Here is a 26,999-nt window from a genome sequence, read left to right as displayed (position 1 = left end):
TTAGCAGTCAAATCCGAATCGCAAGAAGCTGCAGTTATTTTTAAAGTTTGTGATATAATTAGCAATTAATGAAATATGAAATAGGCTAATGTTTTCGAAATGTAAGAAATCATGTTACAGATTAAAACCAAAATCACATTCAATCATATATTTCAAGATTTTCTTGGAAAAAAATAAAACTGTAAAGCAAAGATGAAGAATCTCCAAATTGTATCTCTTTCTTATCTTGTTTGAAATACTCAAGCAATTTTCAACTCACAGTAAATTCCCCTGTGTGGAAATTATTTGAATTTAGGATAATCATTTTTAACAAAAATATTCAGTAAAAAAATCAAATAAACAATGCCTGACACTGGATATGCCTGGCTGCATCGCTGTCGGCTGGCTGTGTGTGTGTGTGTGTGTGTGTGTGTGTGTGTGTGTGTGTGTGTGTGTGTGTGTGTGTGTGTGTGTGTGTGTGTGTGTGTGTGTGTGTTGCACGTCGACGACGCTCATTGGCTGTCTCCTGTCACGTGACTGGGCCAGCTCTATACTCTGCAGGTACAGGTGTGTCCCAGCACATAGGAAGTTAAGTAAGTCATCAAAAACATCTGAAAGTGATGCTTGCACCCCCCACACGCCGTTTTTTGGTTTATATCCATACTATTTTCCGAAAAGTGCACGCCAAATGAGTAGCGTGTGAGTATCGATATATCGATACCACAGGATCGATACGCACATCCCGAGTGACAAAGTAGTTGGGAAAGGGCATGTTCACCACTGTGTTACATGGCCTTTCTTTTAACAACACTCAATAAACGATTGGGAACTGAGGAAACTAATTGTTGAAGCTTTGAAAGTGGAATTCTTTCCCATTCTTGTTTTATGTACAGCTTCAGTGGTTCAACAGTCCGGGGTCTCCACTGTCCTATTTTAGGCTTCATAATGCACCACACATTTTCCATGGGAGACAGGTCTGGACTGCAGGCGGGCCAGGAAAGTACCCGCACTCTTTTTTTTACGAAGCCACGCTGTTGTAACACGTGCTGAATGCGGCTTGGCATTGTCTTGCTGAAATAAGCAGGGGCGACCATGAAAAAGACGGCGCTTAGATGGCAGCATGTGTTGTTCCAAAAGCTGTATGTACCTTTCAGCATTAATGGTGCCTTCACAGATGTGTAAGTTACCCATGTCTTGGGCACTAATACACCCCCATACCATCACACATGCTGCCTTTTACACTTTGCGTGGATAACAGTCTGGATGGTTCGCTTCCCCTTTGGTCCGGATGACACGATGTGGAATATTTCCAAAAACAATTTGAAATGTGGACTCGTCAGACCACAGAACACTTTTCCACTTTGCATGAGTCCATCTTAGATGATCTCGGGCCAGAGAAGCCGGCGGCGTTTCTGGGTGTTGTTGATAAATGGTTTTCGCTTTGCATAGTAGAGCTTTAACTTGCACTTACAGATGTAGCGACCAACTGTATTTAGTGACAGTGGTTTTCTGAAGTGTTCCTGAGCCCATGTGGTGATATCCTTTACACACTGATGTCGGTTTTTGATACAGTGCCGTCTGAGGGATGGAAAGTCACGGTCATTCAATGTTGGTTTGCGGCCATGCTGCTTACGTGCAGTGATTTCTCCACATTCTCTGAACCTTTTGATGATATTATGGAGCGTAGATGTTGAAATCCCTAAATTTCTTGCAATTGCACTTTGAGAAATGTTGTTCTTAAACTGTTCAACAATTTGCTCACGCAGTTGTGGACAAAGTGGTGTACCTCGCCCCATCCTTTCTTGTGAAAGACTGAGCATTTTTCGGAAGCTGTTTTTATACCCAATCATGGCACCCACCTGTTCCCAATTAGCCTGTTCACCTGTGGGATGTTCCAAATAAGTGTTTGATGAGCATTCCTCAACTTTATCAGTATTTATTGCCACCTTTCACAACTTCTTTGTCACGTGTTGCTGCCATCAAATTATAAAGTTAATGATTATTTGCAAAAAATGTTTATGAGTTTGAACATGAAATATGTTGTCTTTGTAGCATATTCAACTGAATATGGCTTGAAAAGGATTTGCAAATCATTGTATTCCGTTTATATTTACATCTAACACCATTTACCAACTCATATGGAAACGGGGTTTGTACTTGTTTTAAGTGTTTTAGTCCTAAATGATCTCAGTAAGATTTTTACAGCTTGTTGCTGAGATTTGATGAGCTATATTGAGTAAAACATGCTTGAAACTAGAATATCAACTAGGGATGTCCGATAATGGCTTTTTGCCGATATCCGACATTCCGATATTGTCCAACTCTTTAATTACCGATACCGATATCAACCGATACCGATATATACAGTCGTGGAATTAACACATTATTATGCCTAATTTGAACAACCAGGTATGGTGAAGATAAGGTTGTTGTTTTTTTAAATAAAATAAAATAAGATAAATAAATAAAAACATTTTCTTGAATACAAAAGAAAGTAAAACAATATAAAAACAGTTACATAGAAACTAGTAATGAATGAAAATGAGTAAAATGAAGTGTTAAAGGTTAGTACTATTAGTGGAGCAGCAGCACGCACAATCATGTGTGCTTACGGACTGTATCCCTTGCAGACTGTATTGATATATATTGATATATAATGTAGGAAGCAGAATATTAATAACACAAAGAAACAACCCTTTTGTGTGAATGAGTGTAAAGGGAGTTTTTTGGGTTGGTGCACTAATTGTAAGTGTATCTTGTGTTTTTTATGTTGATTTAATAAAAATAAAAATAAAAATAAAAAAACGATACCGATAATAAAAAAAACGATACCGATCATTTCCGATATTACATTTTAAAGCATTTATCGTCCGATAATACGATATTATCGGACATCTCTAATATCAAGTGTTGCAAAGCTGTGTCATCAACACTCACAAGTATAAAACTACTTTTTTAAAGTAAAAATTTCTTATTTCAAGCATGAAAAAAACAAATCATGACTTTGACACAATTGTGTCTCATAATTCAAACAGATGACAGCCAAATGGACTTTGCTGTTTTATTTCCAATGAAACAATATAAAATAGGTACTCACATAGTAGTACAGTTGGCACAGTACAGTAAACTGACAGTTAATATTTTAACATTTCTAACAATTTTGAACAGAAATAGTTCATGCACATTCAGATGAATTCTTCAAAATGACAATTTGAAAAAATGTGGACAGGGGCCGGGCTGTATATATGCGCACTAATTGACTGAAAGAGCACGCACTTGGCGCGATGATGTCATGTTATCCATGGAAAAATGCATTTTTAGACAATATGATTTGCCTGAGCAGCTAGGAGACCCCGAGAGTAACAAGCGCTTGCCTTGTTGAATTTACATTAAGAACAATCAATTAGTTTTTAGTATAAGTTTGCTGGTTTCAAGAAATGTAATATCATTATGTCAAGATAATGGCACTAGCATTTACTTCATTTAAGAATATTTTTCAACATATTGAGCAAAAAGGTCTCTTTTTTTTTACCAAGAAAAGTGCACTTATTAGTGAGAATATACTTATTTTAAGGTATTTTTTGGGTTCATTGAGGTTAGCTAATTTGACTTGTACTAAGTTTTGACAAGCCCAATGTTAGAATAATTGTTTGTAAGTTATCACAAAAAAACTTTGTGTTGAAATTAGGGCTGCAACAACTAATCGATTAAATCGATTAAAATCGATTACCAAAATAGTTGGCGATTAATTTAGTCATCGATTTGTTGGAACTATGCTATGCGCATGCGCGGAGGCTTTTAAAAAAAAAAATTTGGTTATTTTTTTATTTTTAATTTTTATAAACCTTCATTTATAAACTGCAACATTTACAAACAGCTGAGAAACAATAATCAAAATAAGTACAAAAACAGTACAAAACAGCGCCAGGGCGGCGGTTAGGCTACGTCTCATGAGGTGCCGTAAGCTAGCCAATGATGTGTCATGTGCAGCTCACGTGACGACGCCGTCTCCTTTGCTGGAAAAATTTGAAAAATGGCGCAGGAAAACACTAGCGATAGTTTAGCGGAGAAACATCTTGAGGTTATTGCTTCAATGGAGAAAAGTGTACGACCTAAGTCGTCAAAAGTGTGGGAACACTTCACTTTAAAGACTTCAAAGAAGAGTGTTTCCTGCAAAATGTCACGGAAGTACAACATTGCTTCAGGAGCACCTGAAGAAGAAACATGTTGCAGCCATGGATGACGGGAACAACTCACAGTACGTAACTTTTGAAGTCCATAGTGGCAACAAGCATTCATGAGTTCAGCTTTTTTGTGAGTAACTTTAAAGTTATGCCTTTGTTGCAACGCGGGGCTGATAATGTGTCTCCGGCACATTTGACTCCGTTTTGAGAGAGAAAACGCACGCTTACCAATTTGGAAATAAAAGTTAACGGACAGAAATATCTCAGGTTGGTTTCATAATGGATCAATGTAGCCGGGCCTATAAAGCTATATAAATATATTTAGATTTGAGTGACGCTTTAGTATAACTAAACGTTATGAAGGTGCTGGAATATTTCATGCTATTATTCAGAGGCAGCCTGAAATGAATCCTTTATTATTCACAACAGAAACGTGAACAATATCTGATCCAGTTCTGATGAGTTACATTTCTGTGTTATTGTTGGTGTATGCTGCACCCCCAATGTCCACCACATGGTGCCAGTATGCTGGTTTTTTTCAATAAAATACTGGAAAGAATAGAAATGTAGTTTGTCTCTTTTATCCGATTATTAATCGATTAATCGAAGTAATAATCGACAGATTAATCGATTATCAAATTAATCGTTAGTTGCAGCCCTAGTTGAAATGAGTTCCAGGCAAGAAGACAAAAGCTGTCTTTGAAACCTACCAAGAGTAAGGCTCGTAAAACTCCACTGTGTAGGGGGGTGGGGGGAGCAAGGTGAGGGTGTGCCTGTGTTCTTTCATGTATGTTAATCAACAGAAAGATATTGTTCTAACCCAAGGACTTCAAAGCGGAGAGATGACAGGATCTGCCCAATTTCCAGACGACTTCTTTTTTAACTATTTTACGAACTCTTTTTGAACTGACCTTTTGGGTGAATTGTTTACGACCTTTTCTGTGAACTTTTTGCGACCTTTGTCCTTTGGAAACAGCCGTGGCCATGTGGTCGGGGAGGGTCCAAAATAAAAGGAGGCGTGGAATCTTTTGGCAGAGCGTGCTGAGATACTGTACAAGGGTACAGTGCAAAGGCGACTCTCCTCAATATTGAGTCCAAATGGAATTCTGTCTCTGTTTGATTCTTTGCTTCTTGTCTTGTTTAATAGATATCATCAGTGTTTGATCCTGACACCAAATTTTCTTGTTCTATTGGCAGATAATTTTGCTTAGTTCAAATACAGTACCCCTCATTTTTGTATTTTTGTTTCTTGTTTTTGAACACTGAATTTTTGCAGTGCAATAATGTCTAAACGGAAGGTGGCCGGTGACAAAGAGGGTGTTTCAGGCCCGTGAACAGTTTTCATCCGGCCAGCAAGACAAGATTGCTAAGTATAAAATGAGCTGCGAATTTTATGAATGAAAGAAACTGCTGTTCTAAATGTTTCCACTGAATGTGGCAATAGCAATTCAAGTGTAACCCACCTCACACATGACAGCGTTTAAAGATGATGTGTCAGCTGACTTTAAGCGCCCTCTGGATTGGCTGCCGCTCCTCCAATCAGCGCAGATGCAAGCAATCAGCTGCTCCTGTTGTGGTGGCAGCAGACTAATGCACTAGCGACGCACAATACTTTCTTTCATTGTAAATGATCCACTCAAAGGATAATATAACGAAACGGTCAGATGCAAAGACTTAAGTCAACTTGACCATCACCTTTGTCGTTAGAGTTCTGGCACCCTGAACTCCATTGTAAAAATGTGTTTTTCTACATTTGTTGTTTGTTCTATTTTATTATATGCTTAAATCTACCATGTTGACATTGGTTAAGTTTGTAGTTATGTTACCTTTAATTCGGCTATTTCGGTGTCATTTTTTTGACAATTGTTTTTGTCAGGTTCAAACACTGATGACATCTATTAAACAAGACAATAAGCAAGGAATTAAACGGAGACAGAATTACATTTGGCTCAATTGAGGAGAGACGTCTGGACTGTACTCGTTCTACAGTCTCCCACCACGCTCTGGCGAAAGATTGTACGCCTCCTCTTTTATTTGGACTTTCCCTGATTACATAGCAACAGCTGTTTCTAAGGGACGGGGGCCATAAACAGCCATCGCCTTTGATTACAACAGTTCAAAGAAAAGGTCGTAAAAAAGTTCAAAGAAGAGGTGCCTGGAACTTGGGCAGATCCTGCTTTCTCTCCGCTTTGTAGTTCTCGGGTCAAAACAAAATCTTTCTGTGGATTACAATACATGAAAGAAACAGAACACCTTCATGTTGCTTCCCATCCTACACAATGGAGTTTTACAAGCCTTCTTCTTGGTAGGTTTAAAGTTTAATGGCTTTTTTTTAAAACACTTAAGTTGTTTGTGTTCTTCATGCTGTTTTTGAAACGCCGCCAATTTTGTACCTCAGAATGTTCAAATAACTTGAAGTGTTTTGCCAAGAGGATTAGTTGTAAAGTGTGCATTTTTAAGACTGTGCTTGTTCTATTTTCCACCCAAGTAAAACAAAAATAAACATTTTTTTAAGTTGTCTTCATTTTTAGATTATAATGCCACAATTGTATTAGTCCGGCCCGCGTGGGAATAGATTTTCCTCCATGCGGCCCCTGAGCTAAAATGAGTTTGACACCCCTGCATAATGGATGTGGGTGCAATACCTAGCTGCAACCAGAAGAGGCGCTGTTGATTGAGTCACATCTTCTATGACGACGCTTTCAACAACCCGCCATCACATCTTAATGACCAGTCCATGAACCAAATTGCAAGCATTGTTGATACATGATATCACACACAGGTAGACACGCTGCAGGACTGCTTGTATCGCACATGATATCACACACAAGTAAACACTCTGCGGGACTGCTTGTATCGCACGTGATGAATAACATTTCATTGCACACATTTAGCTGTAACACAAAACAACACCAAGAGGTGTAGACCATCTCCCAGTCTGGATCAATAGTCCCCCCAGGCCTAGTTGCGTTATCTTGGCAGGAAGACCACATTGTTGGTGCGATCCACAATGTGAGACGCCATTTGTCTCTTTATGGCAAAGCTTCTTTTCTCCCTCTGCAACCCACAAAGATATCTGCAGCCGCTGTCATGGCAACCAGCCATTTCCTGGGCCACCAAGTCTTTCCCCTCCTGCTCAGTCCTGACACAGTCTGATGCTTTTTTATCTGCTATCAAGACTTTCACACGTCAACACCAACGCTCGCTTCTCACACCGCATCTCTCCAAGTCACACATCTTTGTCTTTTCTACACGTCACCGATCACAGAAAAAATGGTGGATCACATTCAAAGTGTGTCTTCTTGTGTCCTGCAGACGTCAGTGTTGAACATCTTCCTCCTGAGCAGCAGGAGTGGAGCTCCGGGAGGGAGCAGGAGGAAGCACAGCCCCCCCACGTTAAAGAGGAAGAGGGTGACTACAGCATCAGTCAGGATGGAGAGCATCTTGAAGGACTGGAGGAGATCCCAGTGATTGGTGTCATCGTGAAGAGTGAATATGATGAGGTCAAAGGTGAAAGTGAGGCTCCAAGCAGCAGCTCAAGTCAACACCTGACAAGAGAAGGTGATGGTGGAGGATCACAAGCAGACTTAGCTCCACTGTCAGAGAGTGAGCACACATCTGCTGACACTGACGATGAAGACTCCAAAGCTGGTCGGACGTGTCACGCTGACAACGCTCGCTTTCAATGTTCTTTCTGTGACAAGACATTTGGCAAGGAGAGAAACCTGAGAAGCCACATGAGATGTCACACTGCGGAGAAACCTTTCATGTGTTCAGATTGCGGTAAAACATTCTCCATGAAAGGGCACCTGATAAGACACACGAGAACGCACACTGGAGAGAAACCATTCGCGTGCTCGGTTTGTCACCAGACGTTCTCGCGGAAGGCATCTTTGATAGTACACACGAGGACACACACCGGGGAGAAACCTTTTTCCTGCGCGGTGTGCGGTAAAAGTTTCACTCATCGGTCAAATTTGATGAGGCACGCGCGAGGGCACACGGGGGAAAAACCGTACGCCTGCCCGGTGTGCAACAAGACGTTTTCTCAAAACGAATATTTGATAGCGCACAAAAGAACACACACTGGCGAGAAACCGTTTCCTTGCTCGGTCTGCCACACATATTTCCGTGATCGTTCGGCACTGAGTAATCATGTTAGGAGACACACTGACGAAAAGCCATTTTCCTGCACAATGTGCAACACAAGTTTTCGCGACCGCTCGTCCTTGAGGAAACACATAAAGACACACACCACTCAGAGTGTTTAATTTACTTTTGTTGATGTTATTGATCCCTGAAGGTACGTTCAGCGTTCACTCTGGTGGAAAGGCTGTGTTGCATGCTTGAAACTGGGGGATGTTTGTTTGCTAACGATGGTCTGCTATGATATGTTGTGGAAAAAGTCTTCATCTAGTTTATTTCCTAGATTATGAGAATGCAGAATTTTGACTATTAAACTTTGAAACTGATGTATGGAAATGTTTATCATTCTGGGGTTCCAGTCAGAAAACACCGGGCAACTTTAACGGTGGGCGTTGACGTGTTCATTTGTGCAACTACTGGAATCCTACTTGGATGCAGAAGGAGACATGTGATTTTCGTCCTGGTCTTGGAACTGTGGACCAGGTCTAGAGTCCTTGAGGGTGCATGAGAGTTCACCCAATCAGTCTACATGTGTTGTGTAGACTTGGAGAAAGCATTTCGAATCCAACTTTATTTATGTTGCACTTTTCATACACAGGCAAGTGGCAAACACAAAGAGCTTTACAAAAAAAATGGAAGAAGAAGAAAACATACACAGCACTATTGATAATAACAAAACAAATACCAAACTTAGCACTGAGGTTTTGAGAAATAATGCCACCTTTCAGGCGTCCACACTAGAGAATAACTCAAATTAAGGCCATGTAAAACTAGTATAAACATGAAGATGCAAGGGTTGATATGCTAGATAAGAAGGTGCAAGGCCAACAAGTAGCCCATTTCTCATCAGTTTGCCCTGGTTGCCTAGCAACTGACGCAGACCTTGTTGACCCGGGCGACGTCTGAGCCGGTATAACTATTTATTATGTGTTCACTCATCCTGAGGTAGGCCTGAGGGGTCTTGCCTAAGGACCCTTACTGGATGATGTCTTGTCCCAACCGGGAATCGAACCCCAGTCTCGCGTAACCACTGTACTATCCAGCTGACATGAAACCCGGAAATGCCACTAACTCATGTGATCGCATTTCAAAATAATCAATGCAGATGATGTACATGATGTCTTCTAAGAATGCATAACTGTGTGTGTGTGTGTGTATATATATGTATATATATATATATATATATATATATATATATATATATGTGTGTGTGTGTATATATATGTATATATATATATATATATATATATATATATATATATATATATATATATATATATATATATATATATATATATATATATATATATATATATAATTTATTTGTATATATATATATATATATATATATATATATATATATATATATATATATACACAAACATTTAGTGTGTGTGCATGTGTGGGTGTGTGTATATATTATTTTTATATATGTGTGTAGATATATATATATTTATATGTGTGTGTGTGTGTGTACATATTTTATGTGTGTTTATATATATATATATATATATGTGTGTGTGTGTGTGTGTGTGTGTGTGGGTGTCTGTGTGTGTGTGTGTGTGTATGTATGAGTGTGTGTGTATATATATATATATATATATATATATATATATATATATATATATATATATATATATATATATATATATATATATATATATATATATATATATGTGTGTGTGTGTGTGTGTGTGTGTGGGTGTGTCTGTGTGTGTATGTATGGTATGAGTGTGTGTGTGTGTGTATATATATATATATATATATATATATATATATATATATAAATGATAAATGGGTTATACTTGTGTAGCGCTTTTCTACCTTCAAGGTACTCAAAGCGCTTTAACAGTATTTCCACATTCACCCATTCACACACACATTCACACACTGATGGAGGGAGCTGCCATGCAAGGCGCTAACCAGCAGCCATCAGAGGCAAAGGGTGAAGTGTCTTGCCCAAGGACACAACGGACGTGACTAGGATGGTAGAAGGTGGGGATCGAACCCCAGTAACCAGCAACACTCCCATTGCTGGCACAGCCACTCTACTAACTTCGCCACTATATATATATATATATATACACATTTAGTGGGTGTGTGTATATATTATTTTTATATATGTGTGTAGATATATATATTTATATATGTGTGTGTGTGTGTACATATTTTAGATGTGTTTTTATACAGGTAGTATATATATATTAGGGATGTCCGATAATGGCTTTTTGCCGATATCCGATATTCCGATATTGTCCAAGTCTTTAATTACCGATACCGATATCAACCGATACCGATATCAACCGATATATGCAGTCATGGAATTAACACATTATTATGCCTAATTTGGACATGCAGGTATGGTGAAGATAAGGTACTTTTAAAAAAAAAATTATAAAATAAGATAACTAAATTAAAAACATTTTCTTGAATAAAAAAGAAAGTAAAACAATATAAAAACAGTTACATAGAAACTAGTAATGAATGAAAATGAGTAAAATGAAGTGTTAAAGGTTAGTACTATTAGTGGAGCAGCAGCACGCACAATCATGTGTGCTTACGGACTGTATCCCTTGCAGACTGTATTGATATATATTGATATATAATGTAGGAAGCAGAATATTAATAACAGAAAGAAATGGAGGAGGGAGGTTTTTTGAGTTGGTGCACTAATTGTAAGTGTATCTTGTGTGTTTTATGTTGATTTAAAAAAAAAAAAAAAAACGATACAGATAATTAAAAAAAACGATACCGATAATTTCCGATATTACATTTTAACGTATTTATCGGCCGATAATATCGGCAGGCCGATATTATCGGACATCCCTAATATATATATATATATATATATATATATATATATATATATATATATATATATATATATATATATATATATATATATATATATATATATATATATATATATATACATAAATATATATATATATATATATATATATATATATATATATATATATATACATATATATATATATATATATATATATATATATATGTATATGTGTGTGTGTGTGTGTATATATATATGTATGTATATATATATATATATATATATATATATATATATATATATATATATATATATATATATATATATATATATACATATATGTATATATATATACATATATATATATATATATATACATATATGTATATATATGTGTATATATATATATATATATATATATATATATATATATATACATATATATATATATACATATATATATATATATATATATATATATATATATATATATATATATATATATATATATATATATATATATGTATATGTAGCTGCTGACAGAAGCACATTGTATATATGTTATATAATTTCATAGTTGGTTAGAATAAATAAATACAATGTATAAATATAAGTTCATATTTACATATAATGTGATTAAAAATGTATTTCCTTTGGTGATTTCATGCAAGTATATGTTAACTTTATTTTTGTTACAAAACCCATATAAATAAAAACTTGAGCCTTGATTAAGACCTCAGAGGGAGTAACAATATAAATATATATATATATATATATATATATATATATATATATATATATATATATATATATATATATATATATATATATATATATATATATATATATATATATATCAGTGGAGGCTGGTGACTTCCAGAATTGAGGAGGCCATTTTTTTCCGCTTGCTCACTTCACTCGCGATGGAATGTTCCCTGTTCTCTTATCTGTCTTTGTGCTGGCCAAAGGCATACTATTTGGAGTGTAAGCTACAGTCAGAAAGTTCTTGCTGATGCAATTCATTGTGCAGAGCTTAGCCTTGTGCCTTCCTGAAGAAATTACATTGCTGTAAGTCTATGAGCCTGCCTGATAATTAAGAGAATACTCACAGGTCGTGTGGATCCAGAACGTGTCCAACTCAGCCATCCATCCCCAGATTAAAGATATGCGTTAACGTCGTTAACGCATATCTATCTCCAGCCCAAGATCTCAAATTGCGCCAGAATCTCGCCGATTTCCGAGGTCGTTTTAAGCAGTATTTGGCTATATGAGCTATAAACTTCACGGATGATAGCCAGGGGTGTTCTCTAAATTTCCTGAAAAGCACAAGTTGATAGGACACTCGTAGCCACTATGGCGAGTGTTTGTTTGACTGAAGTGGCTGGCGAATTCTCAAAATGGCTTCTGTGTTGATTAGGAAAGGAAAGGATTGATTCCAAATGAACCAGTAGCATGTGATTGGACGAACAAAATGTCAATCTTTCAGCCCTGGACACAATGCATGGTGAGGCCAGGCCTCCGTTGCCCATCCATTTTCAGTGATCTGGCCAATCACATATTGGCATGAAAAAGCATGCATTACATTGACTTCTATGAGAAGCTAATTTCCTAGGGGAGGCCTGGCCTCCCTTAATACAAACTGATAGGGAAATCTGGCCTGTTGCTTTACAATTGCAATATTGGGTTTTAGCCATGGGAACATTTAGATTTATGAACAAAACTAAAATAATATGAATATAAAAAATAAAAAATATGTTTTTTGTTAAAATAAATAAATAAAATAAATATATTTATTGTTTTTTTTAAATCTCTCTCTTCTCTCAAATTATTGGGGAGGCCAGGCCTCCTCCACCTCTATGGAGGAGCCTCCACTGATATATATATATATATATATATATATATATATATATATATATATATATATATATATATATATATATATATATATATATATATATATATATATATATATATATATATATATATATATATATATATATATACAAAAGCACGTACGTACGCACGCACACGCGCACACACACACACACACACACACACACACGCGCGGTTATGCATTCTTAGAAGACATGCATGTACATCATCTGCATTGACTATTTTGAAATGCGATCACGTGAGTTAGTGGCATTTCCGGGTTTCATGTGGAAATAGTCCATTTAGACTGCAGTTTATTTACCTGCATCAGTGCGGAGTTAGAAAAGTACAGAGGCAAATATAGAAGCCAGATGTCAAGAATAAAAATGTTTAAATGGGATGGAGTGGATTGTTTTCACGCTTAAATCATATATTGTTTATATTTTTAAAGCCTTAATCATGACCGGAGTACACAGTTGAAGTCACTGCTCGACAGCTTGCAATGTTTAGGAATGAAGTTACGAGACAATGAACAAGCGGTATTAAATGGATGGATGGAGACAATGAATTACGCGAATGATGGAAGAGAAAGTGACTCATGTTATTTGTCCAACTGAAGTCGCCGTAGCTTCTCTTTGCACATCCGGGTGACACAAACACAATGACGTCATCGTCCAGGCCAGTGATTTTGCGTTAGCGTTCTCTGGGTTCTCGTGTCGGAAATCTGACCAAAAACAGATTTCTGACACGAGAACCGGAAGTCAATATTTATTTTTTTGTCGAATAGAATACAAATTAAACGATGTTTTGGATGTAGCTATTGTTTTTCGACACTGAATTTTTTTTTTCAGCTTGATTTTTTAATATTTCAAAATAAAATTATTCTTCTTCTTAAAAAAAAGAAAGAAAAAAGTTAGCATTCTTCGAATGCTAACTTTTTTCTTTCTTTCTTTCTTTCACCAAAGTCCACTTTTCAGAAAACACTTGAATTATTCCCGTTTCCTGTTTTCTTGTTTCCTGTTTCCTGTTTCCTGTCCGTGAAGCTTAGCTCGCTAGCTGCTCAGAAAGAGACAAAGCGGAAGTGATCGACACGTCGCTAAGTGTGCGTGTAAAGTGTGAAAATGTGCAAAGTAGAAATGCTAAGAGTGTTGGTGAAGCAGCGACTAACTGCTGCTGTGGAAGAAATATTTGTAGTGTTAGAAAGAACGATAGCAGAATACGAGGAGGAACTTTCTAGAACAAAAGAGGAGAACGAGCGACAACGTCAACTACTGGACGCTCTTTTCAACAAACATGGAGAAGAACTACACGCAGCAGGTTGGTTTGCTTCTTCTTTTGTCATTTTCATCCCCAATATTCATAACAAGCTATATGTTTTTTTGACATCTTACGATCACAATTGCTATCCGTCTTATTTTTGAAAAACTATTTTCAGTGTATCCATAAGATAAAAAATCGTTGCCCATATTTTAAGAACTAACGCTTTCCTAGATGATATTCTGACAATGGGTGAGGGCGGACCTACGTCACTTCCGCCTACCAATCCCCTAGCAACCGGGAATTGGTTGAAAACAAAGCAGCTCACAGCGAACACAGCATTGACAGAAAAAGCATTTAACGAGCGTTGTGGCTTGGAAGTCGGCGTTAAATCCTTCATTTACGCATTTTTACTTATTCGCATATCGTGTGAAAAAACGAAAATGTATTATTGGCGTCAGACTCGTCTCAGTGAACTTTAAAGCTTCTCAGGCTTAGCTTAGCTTGCTAGTTAGCTTAGCCTGCGCGCTACTAAGAAAGAGACGCGGAAGTTGTCAACAACAAGATCAAGTGTTAGTGTATAAAATATTGAGAGATTTGAGGGCTACATGTATTGAATGGCAACATGAAAATTATAGGGTTTATTGGGGTTTTTTTTGGTGGCGGTATAGCTCGGTTGGTAGAGCGGCCGTGCCAGCAACTTGAGGGTTGCAGGTTCGATCCCCGCTTCCGCCATCCTAGTCACTGCCGTTGTGTCCTTGGGCAAGACACTTTACCCACCTGCTCCCAGTGCCACCCACACTGGTTTGAATGTAACTTAGATATTGGGTTTCACTATGTAAAGCGCTTTGAGTCACTTGAGAAAAAGCGCTATATAAATGTAATTCACTTCACTTCACTAATTCACTTTTTAAAAACCCAACTGTTAAGTGCAAATTTAAACGAAACCGGTTTTCCAAAATAGCTAGCTAGGCTATAGACTATATAGTATATACCGCATGTTATTTTTGTACAACAACAACTTCAGCTGTCGAACGTTATAAGGTACAAATTCAACAAGTACAACATTAGCACGGACGTATAGCCAAGTTGTGGTTAAGAAGGTGGATTTTTGTTCCTTATATTTACCAGAAACGAAGTGATCCGAACACACGACCCGGGACTTTGGGGGACTCCAGTGAGAACCGTCCTGGTTTTCCCAGTGTAAAGCTGCGAGCCATTTGTCTCGTCTCTGTGGGCTTTTATCACGCTTTGGCAGAACAAAATACAACCTTTGTTTTCCCTGTTTCCAGTTGTGGTTAGCACAACCAAAAACAACACCGTTTTTCTGCATTTTGGAGGCAGAATGACGGGTTTAACCAGCGTAGGTCGACAGGTTAAAGAGTAATGGCAACGGTTTGTTTTCAACGCCAGTCTGGTTGCTATGGCTCGAAGAACCCGTATGTAGCTCAGTTGCCCGGATGTCGGCCCTCACCCATAAAATTACATTTGTATTCGAATGTTGTAAATGTGAATGATGCAAGCGAGTAATCACCTGTGACTAACCAGGATTAATCCAAATTCCAAAATGTGATTAATGTTGTTGAATTTTATTTATTTTTTTCTTGACAGCCTTACTTTTGATACTTGCTGCCATCTTAGCACCTTTCCAGTGTTATCACTCTAACGCAGGGGTCACCAACGCGGTGCCCGCGGGCACCAGGTAGCCCGTAAGGACCAGATGAGTAGCCCGCTGGCCTGTTCTAAAAATAGCTCAAATAGCAGCACTTACCAGTGAACTGCCTCTATTTTTTTAATTTTATTTATTTACTAGCAAGCTGGTCTCCCTTTGCCCGACATTTTTAATTCTAAGAGAGACAAAACTCAAATAGAATTTCAAAATCCAAAAAAATATTTTAAAGACTTGGTCTTCACTTGTTTAAATAAATACATTAATTTTTTTACTTTGCTTCTTATAACTTTCTGAAAGACAATTTTAGAGAAAAAATACAACCTTAAAAATGATTTTAGGATTTTTAAACACATATACCTTTTTACCTTTTAAATTCCTTCCTCTTCTTTCCTGACAATTTAAATCAATGTTCAAGTAAATTAATTCTTTTTATTGTAAAGAATAATAAATACATTTTAATTTAATTCTTCATTTTAGCTTCTAATTTTTCGACGAAGAATATTTGTGAAATATTTCTTCAAACTTATTATGATTAAAATTCAAAAAAAATATTCTGGCAAATCTAGAAATTCTGTAGAATCAAATTTAAATCTTATTTCAAAGTCTTTTGAATTTCTTTTAAAAATTTTGTTCTGGAAAATCTTGAAGAAATAATGATTTGTCTTTGTTAGAAATATAGCTTGGTCCAATTTGTTATATATTCTAACAAAGTGTAGATTGGATTTTAACCTATTTAAAACATGTCATCAAAAATCTATAATCAATCTTAATCAGGAAAAATTACTAATGATGTTCCATAAATTATTTTTTTAATTTTTTCAAAAAGATTCAAATTAGCTAGTTTTTCTCTTCTTTTTTTCGGTTGAATTTTGAATTTTAAAGAGTCGAAATTGAAGATAAACTATGTTTCAAAATTGAATTGTCATTTTTTTCGTGTTTTTTCCTCTTTTAAACCGTTCAATTAAGTGTAAATATCATTAATTATTAATAATAACAGAGTTAAAGGTAAATTGAGCAAATTGGCTATTTCTGGCAATTTATTGAAGTGTTTATCAAACTGGTAGCCCTTCGCATTAAACAGTACCAAAGAAGTAGCTCTTGCTTTCAAAAAGGTTGGTGACCCCTGCTCTAACTTTAGCATGCTAATGTTTCGTGCTAGCATTTAGCTCATTCCATTTACTTGAACCTAACAATCATGTTAGTACCAGCGCTGCCTTGTCCTTGTAGTTTGGAAAAGCAAACTACTTATTGATAACATTGCTGCTTTGTAACGTCAACACCACTGACTGAACGTGTTTGTATGGTGAGGTAAATTTATGGCAAAATGTGGGTGCAATACCTAGCTGCAACCAGAAGAGGCGCTGTTGATTCAGTTACATCTTCTAAAAAGTGCTTCTCTTTTTTTTAAATTTTCTTTCTTTATTTATTTATTTGAATTTTATAAACCTTTATTTATAAATTGCAACATTCCCAAACAATTGAGAAATAATAATAATCTAAATAAGTACAAAAACAGTACAAAACAGCGCCAGGGTCTTGTAAACTCAATAAAGTACCAATATATATGTATATATATATATATATATATATATATATATATATATATATATATATATATATATATATATATATATATATATATGTATATATATATATATATATATATATATATATATATATATATATATATATATATATATATATATATATATATATATATATTAGGGCTGCAACAACTAATCGATTAAAATCGATTATAAAAATAGTTGCCGATTAATTTAGTCATCGATTCGTTGGATCTATGCTATGCGCATATATATATATATATATATATATATATATATATATATATATATATATATATATATATATATATATATATATATATATATATATATATATATGTATATATATGTATATATATATATATATATATATATATATATATATATATATGTATATATATGTATATATATATATATATATATATATATATATATATATATATATATATATATATATGTATATATATATATATATATATATATATATATATATATATATATATATATATATATATATATATATATTAAGGCTGAAACGACGCGTCGACGTAGTCGACGTCATTGGTTACGTAAATACGTCGACGCCGTTTTTGTGCGTCGACGCGTCGCATATTTACGTCACACTACCGTCATGGCGGACCGCAAAGCAGACGATCAAAGCAGACGATGCGAGCGGTGCGAGCGAGGGGGGAAAAGCATGCCAAAAGTCGTCAAAAGTGTGGGAGTATTTCAATAAACGGCCTAATAATGTTGTTTTATGCACACTGTGTCGAGCAGAAATGGCCTATCATAGCAGCACAACGGCTATGAACGAACATTTGAAAAGAAAACCATCAACTAGTCAATCGTCCGCGCGAGCATACGTTGTCATCATTACACAAAAACATGACTGTGTCATTTGTATCTGCTAGGGGTGTAACGGTACGTGTTTTGTATTTAACCGTTTCGGTATGGGGCTTTCGGTTCGGCACGGGGGTGTACCGAACGAGTTTCTAAGCTAAAGCTAACTTTAGCTGCTAAAGTCTTAACAAGGTGCTTCGCTCCTCTGCGTCTGTCTCAGCACGCAGCATTGTCCCACCCACACAACCATCTGATTGGTACACACGCAGCATTGTCCCACCCACACAACCATCTGATTGGTACACACGCAGCATTGTCCCACCCACACAACCATCTGATTGGTACACACGCAGCATTGTCCCACCCACACAACCATCTGATTGGTACACACGCAGCATTGTCCCACCCACACAACCATCTGATTGGTACACACGAACCATTATCAGCCAATCAGCAGTGTGTATTCAGAGCGCATGTAGTCAGCGCTTCAGCGTGGAGCAGATAGGTGTTTAGCAGGTGAGCATCAGGCAGCGGACTCTCCCCAAATGATAATAAACACCTCCCAGTCAACTACTAGTAACATCACTATGAGCCCGTTGACCTTCTAGAAATATAAACTGCAGCTCAGCTCACTCGCAGTCCTGGCTTGAGGTGAAGGCTAATTACCTCTCGTTCCAGCCACATCGACCCCTTCTGAGCGCCTATTTTCAGCTGCTGGGAATATTGTAAACAAGAAAAGAACCAAACATGTACACATGCTAACCTTTCTTCATTACAACTGTTAGTCACTCACTGGAATGAGTAGAATTGGTTATTGTGTACTGTGTTGGACTGGATGTTTATTTTGCACATTTTAAAAGCAATACTTAATGTTTACAGTGCTCCAGAGTATTTAGATTGGCACTTTTTTGTATTGGATGTTTATCTTTATTTTTGCACATTTTAGCAAATAAGCAATACTTTCACTTTTGTTGAAATGTTTACACTGTTGTTACAGAATATTTCGTTTTGCACTTTTTTGTATTGGATGTTTATCTTTATTTTTGCACATTTTAAAGCAAAATAAGCAATACTTTTACTTTTGAAATGCTTATACTATTGCAGAATATTAAGATTTGCACTGGATGTTGACTTTTATATTTGCACATTAAAAAGCAAATAAGCTACTTTTAATTTTGTTTACATTGTTACAGAATATTTAGTCATGTTGTTGTCAATGTTGACTGAGTGGCCATACTTCTTTTTTTTTGTAAATAAAAGCCATGCCTTTTGAAAAAACGGGCCTACATTTATTTTTTCATCTTCATTTTGAATAAAAAAATTAATCGGTAAAAGGAAAAATAATCTATAGATTAATCGAAAAAATAATCTATAGATTAACCGATTAATCGAAAAAATAATCTATAGATTAATCGATAGAAAAATAATCGTTAGCTGCAGCCTTAATATATATATATATATATATATATATATATATATATATATATATATATTAGGGCTGCAACAACTAATCGATTAAATCGATTAAAATCGATTATAAAAATAGTTGCCGATTAATTTAGTCATCGATTCGTTGGATCTATGCTATGCGCATGCGTAAAAGCTTTTTATAATTGTTTTAAAAAAATTTTTAAATAAACCTTTATTTATAAACTGCAACATGTACAAACAGCTGAGAAACAATAATCAAAATAAGTATGGTGCCAGTATGCTGTTTTTTTTCCAATAAAATACTGGAAAGGATAGAAATGTAGTTTGTCTCTTTTAGCCGATTATTAATCGATTAATCGAAGTAATATTCGACAGATTAATCGATTATCAAATTAATCTTTAGTTGCAGCCCTAATATATATATATATATATATATATATATATATATATATATATATATATATATATATATATATATATATACCTTGCAGGACTGTTTGTATCGCACATGACATCACACACAAGTAAACACGCTGCAGGACTGCTTGTATCGCGCATGATACAATGGTGAATGAATGATGAATGAATGATAGGTGGTGGTCGGAGGGGTCGTAGGCGCAAACTGGCAGCCTCGCTTCCGTCAGTCTACCCCAGGGCAGCTGTGGCTACAAATGTAGCTTACCACCACCAGGTGTGAATGAATGATGGCTTCCCACTTCTCTGTGAGCGCTTTGAGTATCTAATAATAGAAAAGTGCGATATATAATCGAATCCATTATTATTTAATATTATTGATATCACACACAAGTAAACACGCTGCAGGGCTGCTTGTATCGCACATGATATCACACATTTGACATCCAAGCACATCTGACCAATATCAATATGCGATCGGGTCCCCCCTAGTTCTCAGTACATCTGAGGAGTTGAGTCAAAGCAAAATGTGGAAGGAGGCCTAGGGCTGGCCGATACATGGAGTTTGTAAGATATATGGATATATTTTAAACACGATATGAATGAAGAAAACATGGTAATATGGATATCATTTATTTCACCTTAAAATGACCAAACACAGCTTATTTGTTGTGTTCTTTGTTCTCCCTCTCATGGACTACTAAACCTAGGGATGATGTTTGATAAGAAATTATCGAGTTTGAGCCCATTATAGAATCCTCTTATCGAACCGATTCCTTATGAATTCTCTTATCGAATCCAGATAGGTTGTTGTATATGGAAAAAAACACACAATATTTGGTTTAACAAAGCTCACTTTTATTTTATAAGAAAAAAATAAAATAAAAATAAATATTGACTGTTGTTACCCCCCTAAAAAAATAAAATAAATAAATATTGACTGTTGTTACCCAAAGTATATTAAGTCGGACTTTTCAGAAAAACAAATATATACAGTAACACAAAAACAACCTGCCTCTGTGATCACTATAGGTGTATAAATAATAAAATAGTGTTAAATAAAATCATTCCCTTGGGCGAAAAACTGAAAATAATACAGCTCTCCAAAAAGTGCACTTCTGCTGCTATTGGAACATACTAACTACACACACTATGACACTAAGAACACCACAGTCATCAGTCAACAATTCTGCAGTCCTGGTTGACAGAAGAGGTAACCTTATTTTAGCCTAAAGGTTACAAATGAGCAAATATGGAAATTAACCGGCAACAGTTAACGTTAGTTACTCACCGCCACTATCACTGAAACTGGGGCTGCAGGTTGAAGCACAGGAAGGGGGGCGTGCTTCATCATCTCTGTCCCTGCTTCTCCATGTGTTCAGGTTATGTGCGGCCTGAACATGTTTCAACTTGCTTGTTGTACTTCCCCACTTACACTACCGTTCAAAAGTTTGGGGTCACCCAAACAATTTTGTGTTTGAGCCTTCATTTCTAAGAACAAGAATAGACTGTCGAGTTTCAGATGAAAGTTCTCTTTTTTTGGCCATTTTGAGCGTTTAATTGACCCCACAAATGTGATGCTCCAGAAAGTCAATCTGCTCAAAGGAAGGTCAGTTTTGTAGCTTCTGTAACGAGCTAAAGTGTTTTCAGATGTGTGAACATGATTGCACAAGGGTTTTCTAATCATCAATTAGCCTTCTGAGCCAATGAGCAAACACATTGTACCGTTAGAACACTGGAGTGATAGTTGCTGGAAATGGGCCTCTATACACCTATGTAGATATTGCACCAAAAAGCAGACATTTGCAGCTAGAATAGTCATTTAGCACATTAGCAATGTATAGAGTGTATTTCTGTAAAGTTAAAACTAGTTTAAAGTTATCTTCATTGAAAAGTACAGTGCTTTTCCTTCAAAAATAACCACATTTACATGTGACACCAAACTTTTGAACGGTAGTGTACATGAGAGTGAAGCCTGGCAATAATTGCAGATAGCCGTTTCCTGGTCATATTTTTTTGTAAAATGAAGCCATGCTTTGAGGCGTTTATTCCGGTCCATTATTGTTGCTGCTTTCTGTATCTGCCGCCTAATGACTGAGCTATGTCATTTCCTGTGATGTCCCACAGGGCATTTCCTGTGGGACGGGAATCGTTCCCAGGGATTCGAATAAAGAACAAACTCTTTTTCTTTACTATAGCGGCCTCGATAACGGGAACCGGTTCTCAAAAAGGGATTTGAGTCCATGGAATCGGTTCTTTTCTTATCGAACAACCGGGAGAACCGGTTTCCAACATCATCCCTAACTAAACCCCTCCCCTTTCTCCTTCCAAGACCTGCTTGCACGTAAAAGAACATCCATGATTGGTTGCTTGTTTACTAGGATGAGTCACCATTGGTTGAGATTAGGGTAAAACATTAGGGACAGGCCGATCAGAGGCAAGATAGGGCGGGTCATGGAAACAGGAAGTGAAATCACAACAGACAGAGAAGAGAAGAGGACATTTTCAAGCGGGCGATTAAATATTTAAAAAAACTAGTGGAAGATGGCAGAGGGATTCTCTTCTTTAGATGTTTCTTTTAGCCATGTAGACCACGTCCAGGAAACCCACAATGTGTCTACTTGGCCACATTTGGACAAATGTATGATAAAACATTCATTTGACTTGTTTACCATGTAAGACCAAATCAAAACTGCTCTCCAGTTGCCCAGCCGGGCATATTTGGCAGAAGAAATGCTGGCAAAAAGGTATGACGAAGTGAGGAAGATGATAGCCGCATGATGAAGTCAGGTCACTTACTTGGTGCTGAGCAGAACCGTACGTGTGTGACAGTCCATTACATCCTCCACTGGGAATTAATAAGTGCCTGTCTGCAAATGTATTTTTTTATCTGAGTTCTATACAATTTGTGTTATTTGCACAGCTATGTTATTTATTTTATGTAGAAATAATATGTTTCTATTTTATTTATGTTAGAATAATTGTTTGTAAGTTATCACAAAAAACTTTGCGTTAAAATGAGTTCCAGGCAAGAAGACAAAAGCTGTCTTTGAAACCTACCAAGAGTAAGGCTCGTAAAACTCAAGATGAAGGTGTTCTTGTGTTCTTTCATGTATGGTAATCAACAGAAAGATCTGCCCAATTTCCAGACGACCTCTTTTTGAAGTATTTTACGAACTCTCTTTGAACTATTTTATGGAACTCCTTTTGAACTATTTTACGACCTCTTCTTTTGAACTATTCTGTAACCAAAGGCAACGCTGTTTACGACCCACTTCCCTCTGGAAGTGGAAGCGGTGGTCAGGTGGTCGGAGAAAGTCAAATAAAGCCAATCTTTTGGCAGAGCGTGCTGGAGTCTGTACACGAGTACAGTGTGTCCAGGCGTGTCTCCTCAATTGAGTCCAAATTGAATTATGTCTCTGTTTAATTCTTTGCCTCTTGTCTTGTTTAATAGATGTCATCAGTGTTTGAACCTGACAATTTATGTTATGTAATTCTGTGCTATTTAAACATTTCTGTGCTGTTAATACCCATCTTGACTGACTAGGTTAATGTTAGTGTTTACAGTACAGTTTTCGTTCCCTTCAATTTCACTGAATCTCGCTCAAAAATGAATATCTTTATATGCATACTTTCACCGGAAAATATATCCACATGTATATCAAATATCGAGTTTAAGTAAAAATTAGAGATGTCCGATAATAGCTTTTTTGCTGATATCCGATATTCCGATATTGTCCAAGTCTTAATTACCGATTCCGATATCAACTGATACCGATATATACAGTCGTGGAATGACCACATTATTATGCCTAATTTTGTTGTGATGCCCTGCTGGATGCATTAAACAATGTAAAAAGGTTTTCCAAAATAAATCAACTCAAGTTATGGAAAAAAATGCCAACATGGCACTGCCATATTTATTATTGAAGTCACAAAGTGCATTATTTTTTTTAACATGCCTCAAAACAGCAGCTTGGAATTTGGGACATGCTCTCCCTGAGAGAGCATGAGGAGGTTGAGGTGGGCGGGGTTAGGGTATAGCGGGGGGGTGTATATTGTAGTGTCCTGGAAGAGTTAGTGCTGCAAGGGGTTCTGGGTATTTGTACTGTTGTGTTTATGTTGTGTTACGGTGCGGATGTTCTCCCGAAATGTGTTTGTCATTCTTGTTTGGTGTGGGTTCACAGTGTGGCGCATATTTGTAACAGTGTTAAACTTGTTTATACAGCTACCCTCAGTGTGACCTGTATGGCTGTTGACCAAGTATGCCTTGCATTCACTTGTGTGTGTGAAAAGCCGTAGATATTATGTGACTGGGCCTGACGCTCTGTACTTCTCCCTACGTCCGTGTACACAGCGGCGTTATAAAAAGTCATACATTTTACTTTTTGAAACTGATACAGATCATTTCCGATATTACATTTTAAAGCATCGGCAGTCCGATATTATCGGACATCTCTAGTAAAAATATATCGAGATATACTTTTTCGTCCGTATCGCCCGGCCCTATCCCAGCCTGGATCAATAGTCCCCCCAGTCTACGTTGCTGTTATCCTGGCTGGAAGACCACATTGTTGGTGCGATCCACAATGCTTCTTTTCTCCCTCTGCAACCCACAAAGATATCTGCAGCCGCTGTCATGGCAACCAGCCATTTCCTGGGCCACCAAGTCCCCACTTGATGTCTTTCCCCTCCTGCTCAACCCTGACACAGTCTGATGCTTTTTTATCTGCTATCGAGACTTTCACACGTCAAAACACCAACGCTCGGTTCCAACTCCGCATCTCTCCAATTAACACATTTTTGTCTTTTCTACACTTGCAGCCACACGTCATCATTCTCCACCAATCACATAAAAAATGGTGGATCACATTCAAAGTGTGTCTTCTTGTGTCCTGCAGACGTCAGTGAAGAACATCTTCCTCCTGAGCAGCAGGAGTGGAGCTCCGGGAGGGAGCAGGAGGAAGCACAGCCCCCCCACGTTAAAGAAGAAGAGGGTGACTACAGCATCAGTCAGGATGGAGAGCATCTTGAAGGACTGGAGGAGATCCCAGTGATTGGTGTCATCGTGAAGAGTGAATATGATGAGGTCAGAGGTGAAAGTGAGGCTCCAAGCAGCAGCTCAAGTCAACACCTGACAAGAGAAGGTGATGGTGGAGGATCACAAGCAGACTTAGCTCCACTGTCAGAGAGTGAGCACACATCTGCTGACACTGACGATGAAGACTCCAAAGCTGGTCGGACGTGTCACGCTGACAACGCTCGCTTTCAATGTTCTTTCTGTGACAAAACATTTGGCAAGAAGAGAAACCTGAAAAGACACATGAGATGTCACACTGCGGAGAAACCTTTCATGTGTTCAGATTGCGGTAAAACATTCTCCATAAAAGGGCACCTGATAAGACACACGAGAACGCACACTGGAGAGAAACCATTCGCGTGCTCGGTTTGTCACCAGACGTTCTCTCGGAAGGCATCTTTGATAATACACACGAGGACACACACTGGGGAGAAACCTTTTTCCTGCGCGATGTGCGGTAAAAGTTTCACTCACCGGTCAACGTGGATGAGACACACGCGAGCGCACACGGGGGAAAAACCGTACGCCTGCTCCGTGTGCAACAAGAGGTTTTCTCAAAACGAATATTTGATAGCGCACAAAAGAACACACACTGGCGAGAAACCGTTTCCTTGCTCGGTCTGCCACACATATTTCCGTGATCGTTCGGCACTGAGTAATCATGTTAGGAGACACACTGACGAAAAGCCATTTTCCTGCACAATGTGCAACACAAGTTTTCGCGACCGCTCGTCCTTGAGGAAACACATAAAAACACACACCACTCAGAGTGTTTAGTTTACTTTTGTTGATGTTATTGATCCCTGAAGGTACGTTCAGCGTTCACTCTGGTGGAAAGGCTGTGTTGCATGCTTGAAACTGGGGGATGTTTGTTTGCTAACGATGGTCTGCTATGATATGTTGTGGAAAAAGTCTTCATCTAGCTTATTTCCTAGATTATGTGAATGCAGAAATTTGACTATTAAACTTTGAAACTGATGTATGGAAATGTTTATCATTCTGGGGTTCCAGTCAGAAAACACCGGGCAACTTTAACGGTGGGTGTTGACGTGTTCATTTGTGCAACTACTGGAATCCTACTTGGATGCAGAAGGAGACATGTGATTTTCGTCCTGGTCTTGGAACTGTGGACCAGCTCTAGAGTCCTTGAGGGTGCATGAGAGTTCACCCAACCAGTCTACATGTGTTGTGTGGACTTGGAGAAAGCATTTCAAATCAAACTTTATTTTTGTAGCACTTTTCATACACAGGCAAGTGGCAAACACAAAGAGCTTTACAAAAAAAAAACTATTGATAATAATTCTGGTGGTAAAGTCCTAAACTATTACCGCTACTGGTTGCCGAATATAACTGAAGCTAGTTCAGACGTGTGCAGCTGGCTAATAATTGATGTCCAGAATTGAATCCATGTTTAGCACAAATATTTATTAACATATAGTCACGTAAATCAAACTCACTTTGTAACAAAATGGGAAAATAAACAGGAGCAAACAAATATTAGCCTGACACAATCAAAAACTGTTGCGCCTCTACTCAGCAACACCCGAGCAAGGTCCCAGCCCCTCCCTAAATAGACTGGCACTTGGCCTTGAGCCAACCCCTTTAGTGACGTCATCAATTTGACGGACAGAAAGAGTAAATGGCTCTAACAATAACAAAGCAAAAACAAAACATGGCACTGAGGTTTTGAGAAAAAAAACGCCACCTTTGAGGCGTCCACACTAGAGAATAACTTAAAATTAAGACCATCTACAAATAGTATAAA

General features: G+C 37.2%; 2 protein-coding genes across 2 annotated transcripts in view; both read left to right on the top strand.

Annotated features, from left to right (window-relative positions):
• Window positions 1–8,800, top strand: part of LOC133630281 (oocyte zinc finger protein XlCOF6.1-like) — a 10,008-nt gene extending 1,208 nt beyond the window's left edge. Inside the window, exon 2 of the mRNA XM_062021795.1 lies at window positions 7,479–8,800. Within this exon, the coding sequence (XP_061877779.1) occupies window positions 7,479–8,434 (956 nt within the window). The 3' untranslated portion in view covers window positions 8,435–8,800. The remainder of the gene's footprint in view (window positions 1–7,478) is intronic.
• Window positions 8,801–14,014: 5,214 nt separating this feature from the next.
• Window positions 14,015–26,205, top strand: LOC133630279 (gastrula zinc finger protein XlCGF64.1-like). The gene is made up of 2 exons (XM_062021779.1): window positions 14,015–14,292; window positions 25,056–26,205. The coding sequence occupies exons 1-2, from the start codon at window positions 14,097–14,099 to the stop codon at window positions 26,009–26,011; spliced, it is 1,152 nt and encodes a 383-aa protein (XP_061877763.1). The 5' UTR covers window positions 14,015–14,096; the 3' UTR covers window positions 26,012–26,205.
• Window positions 26,206–26,999: the final 794 nt, after the last annotated feature.

Source organism: Entelurus aequoreus, linkage group LG02 (assembly GCF_033978785.1).
Source record: "Entelurus aequoreus isolate RoL-2023_Sb linkage group LG02, RoL_Eaeq_v1.1, whole genome shotgun sequence".
NCBI lineage: Eukaryota > Metazoa > Chordata > Actinopteri > Syngnathiformes > Syngnathidae > Entelurus > Entelurus aequoreus.
This window is presented reverse-complemented; position numbering and strand designations above follow the sequence as displayed.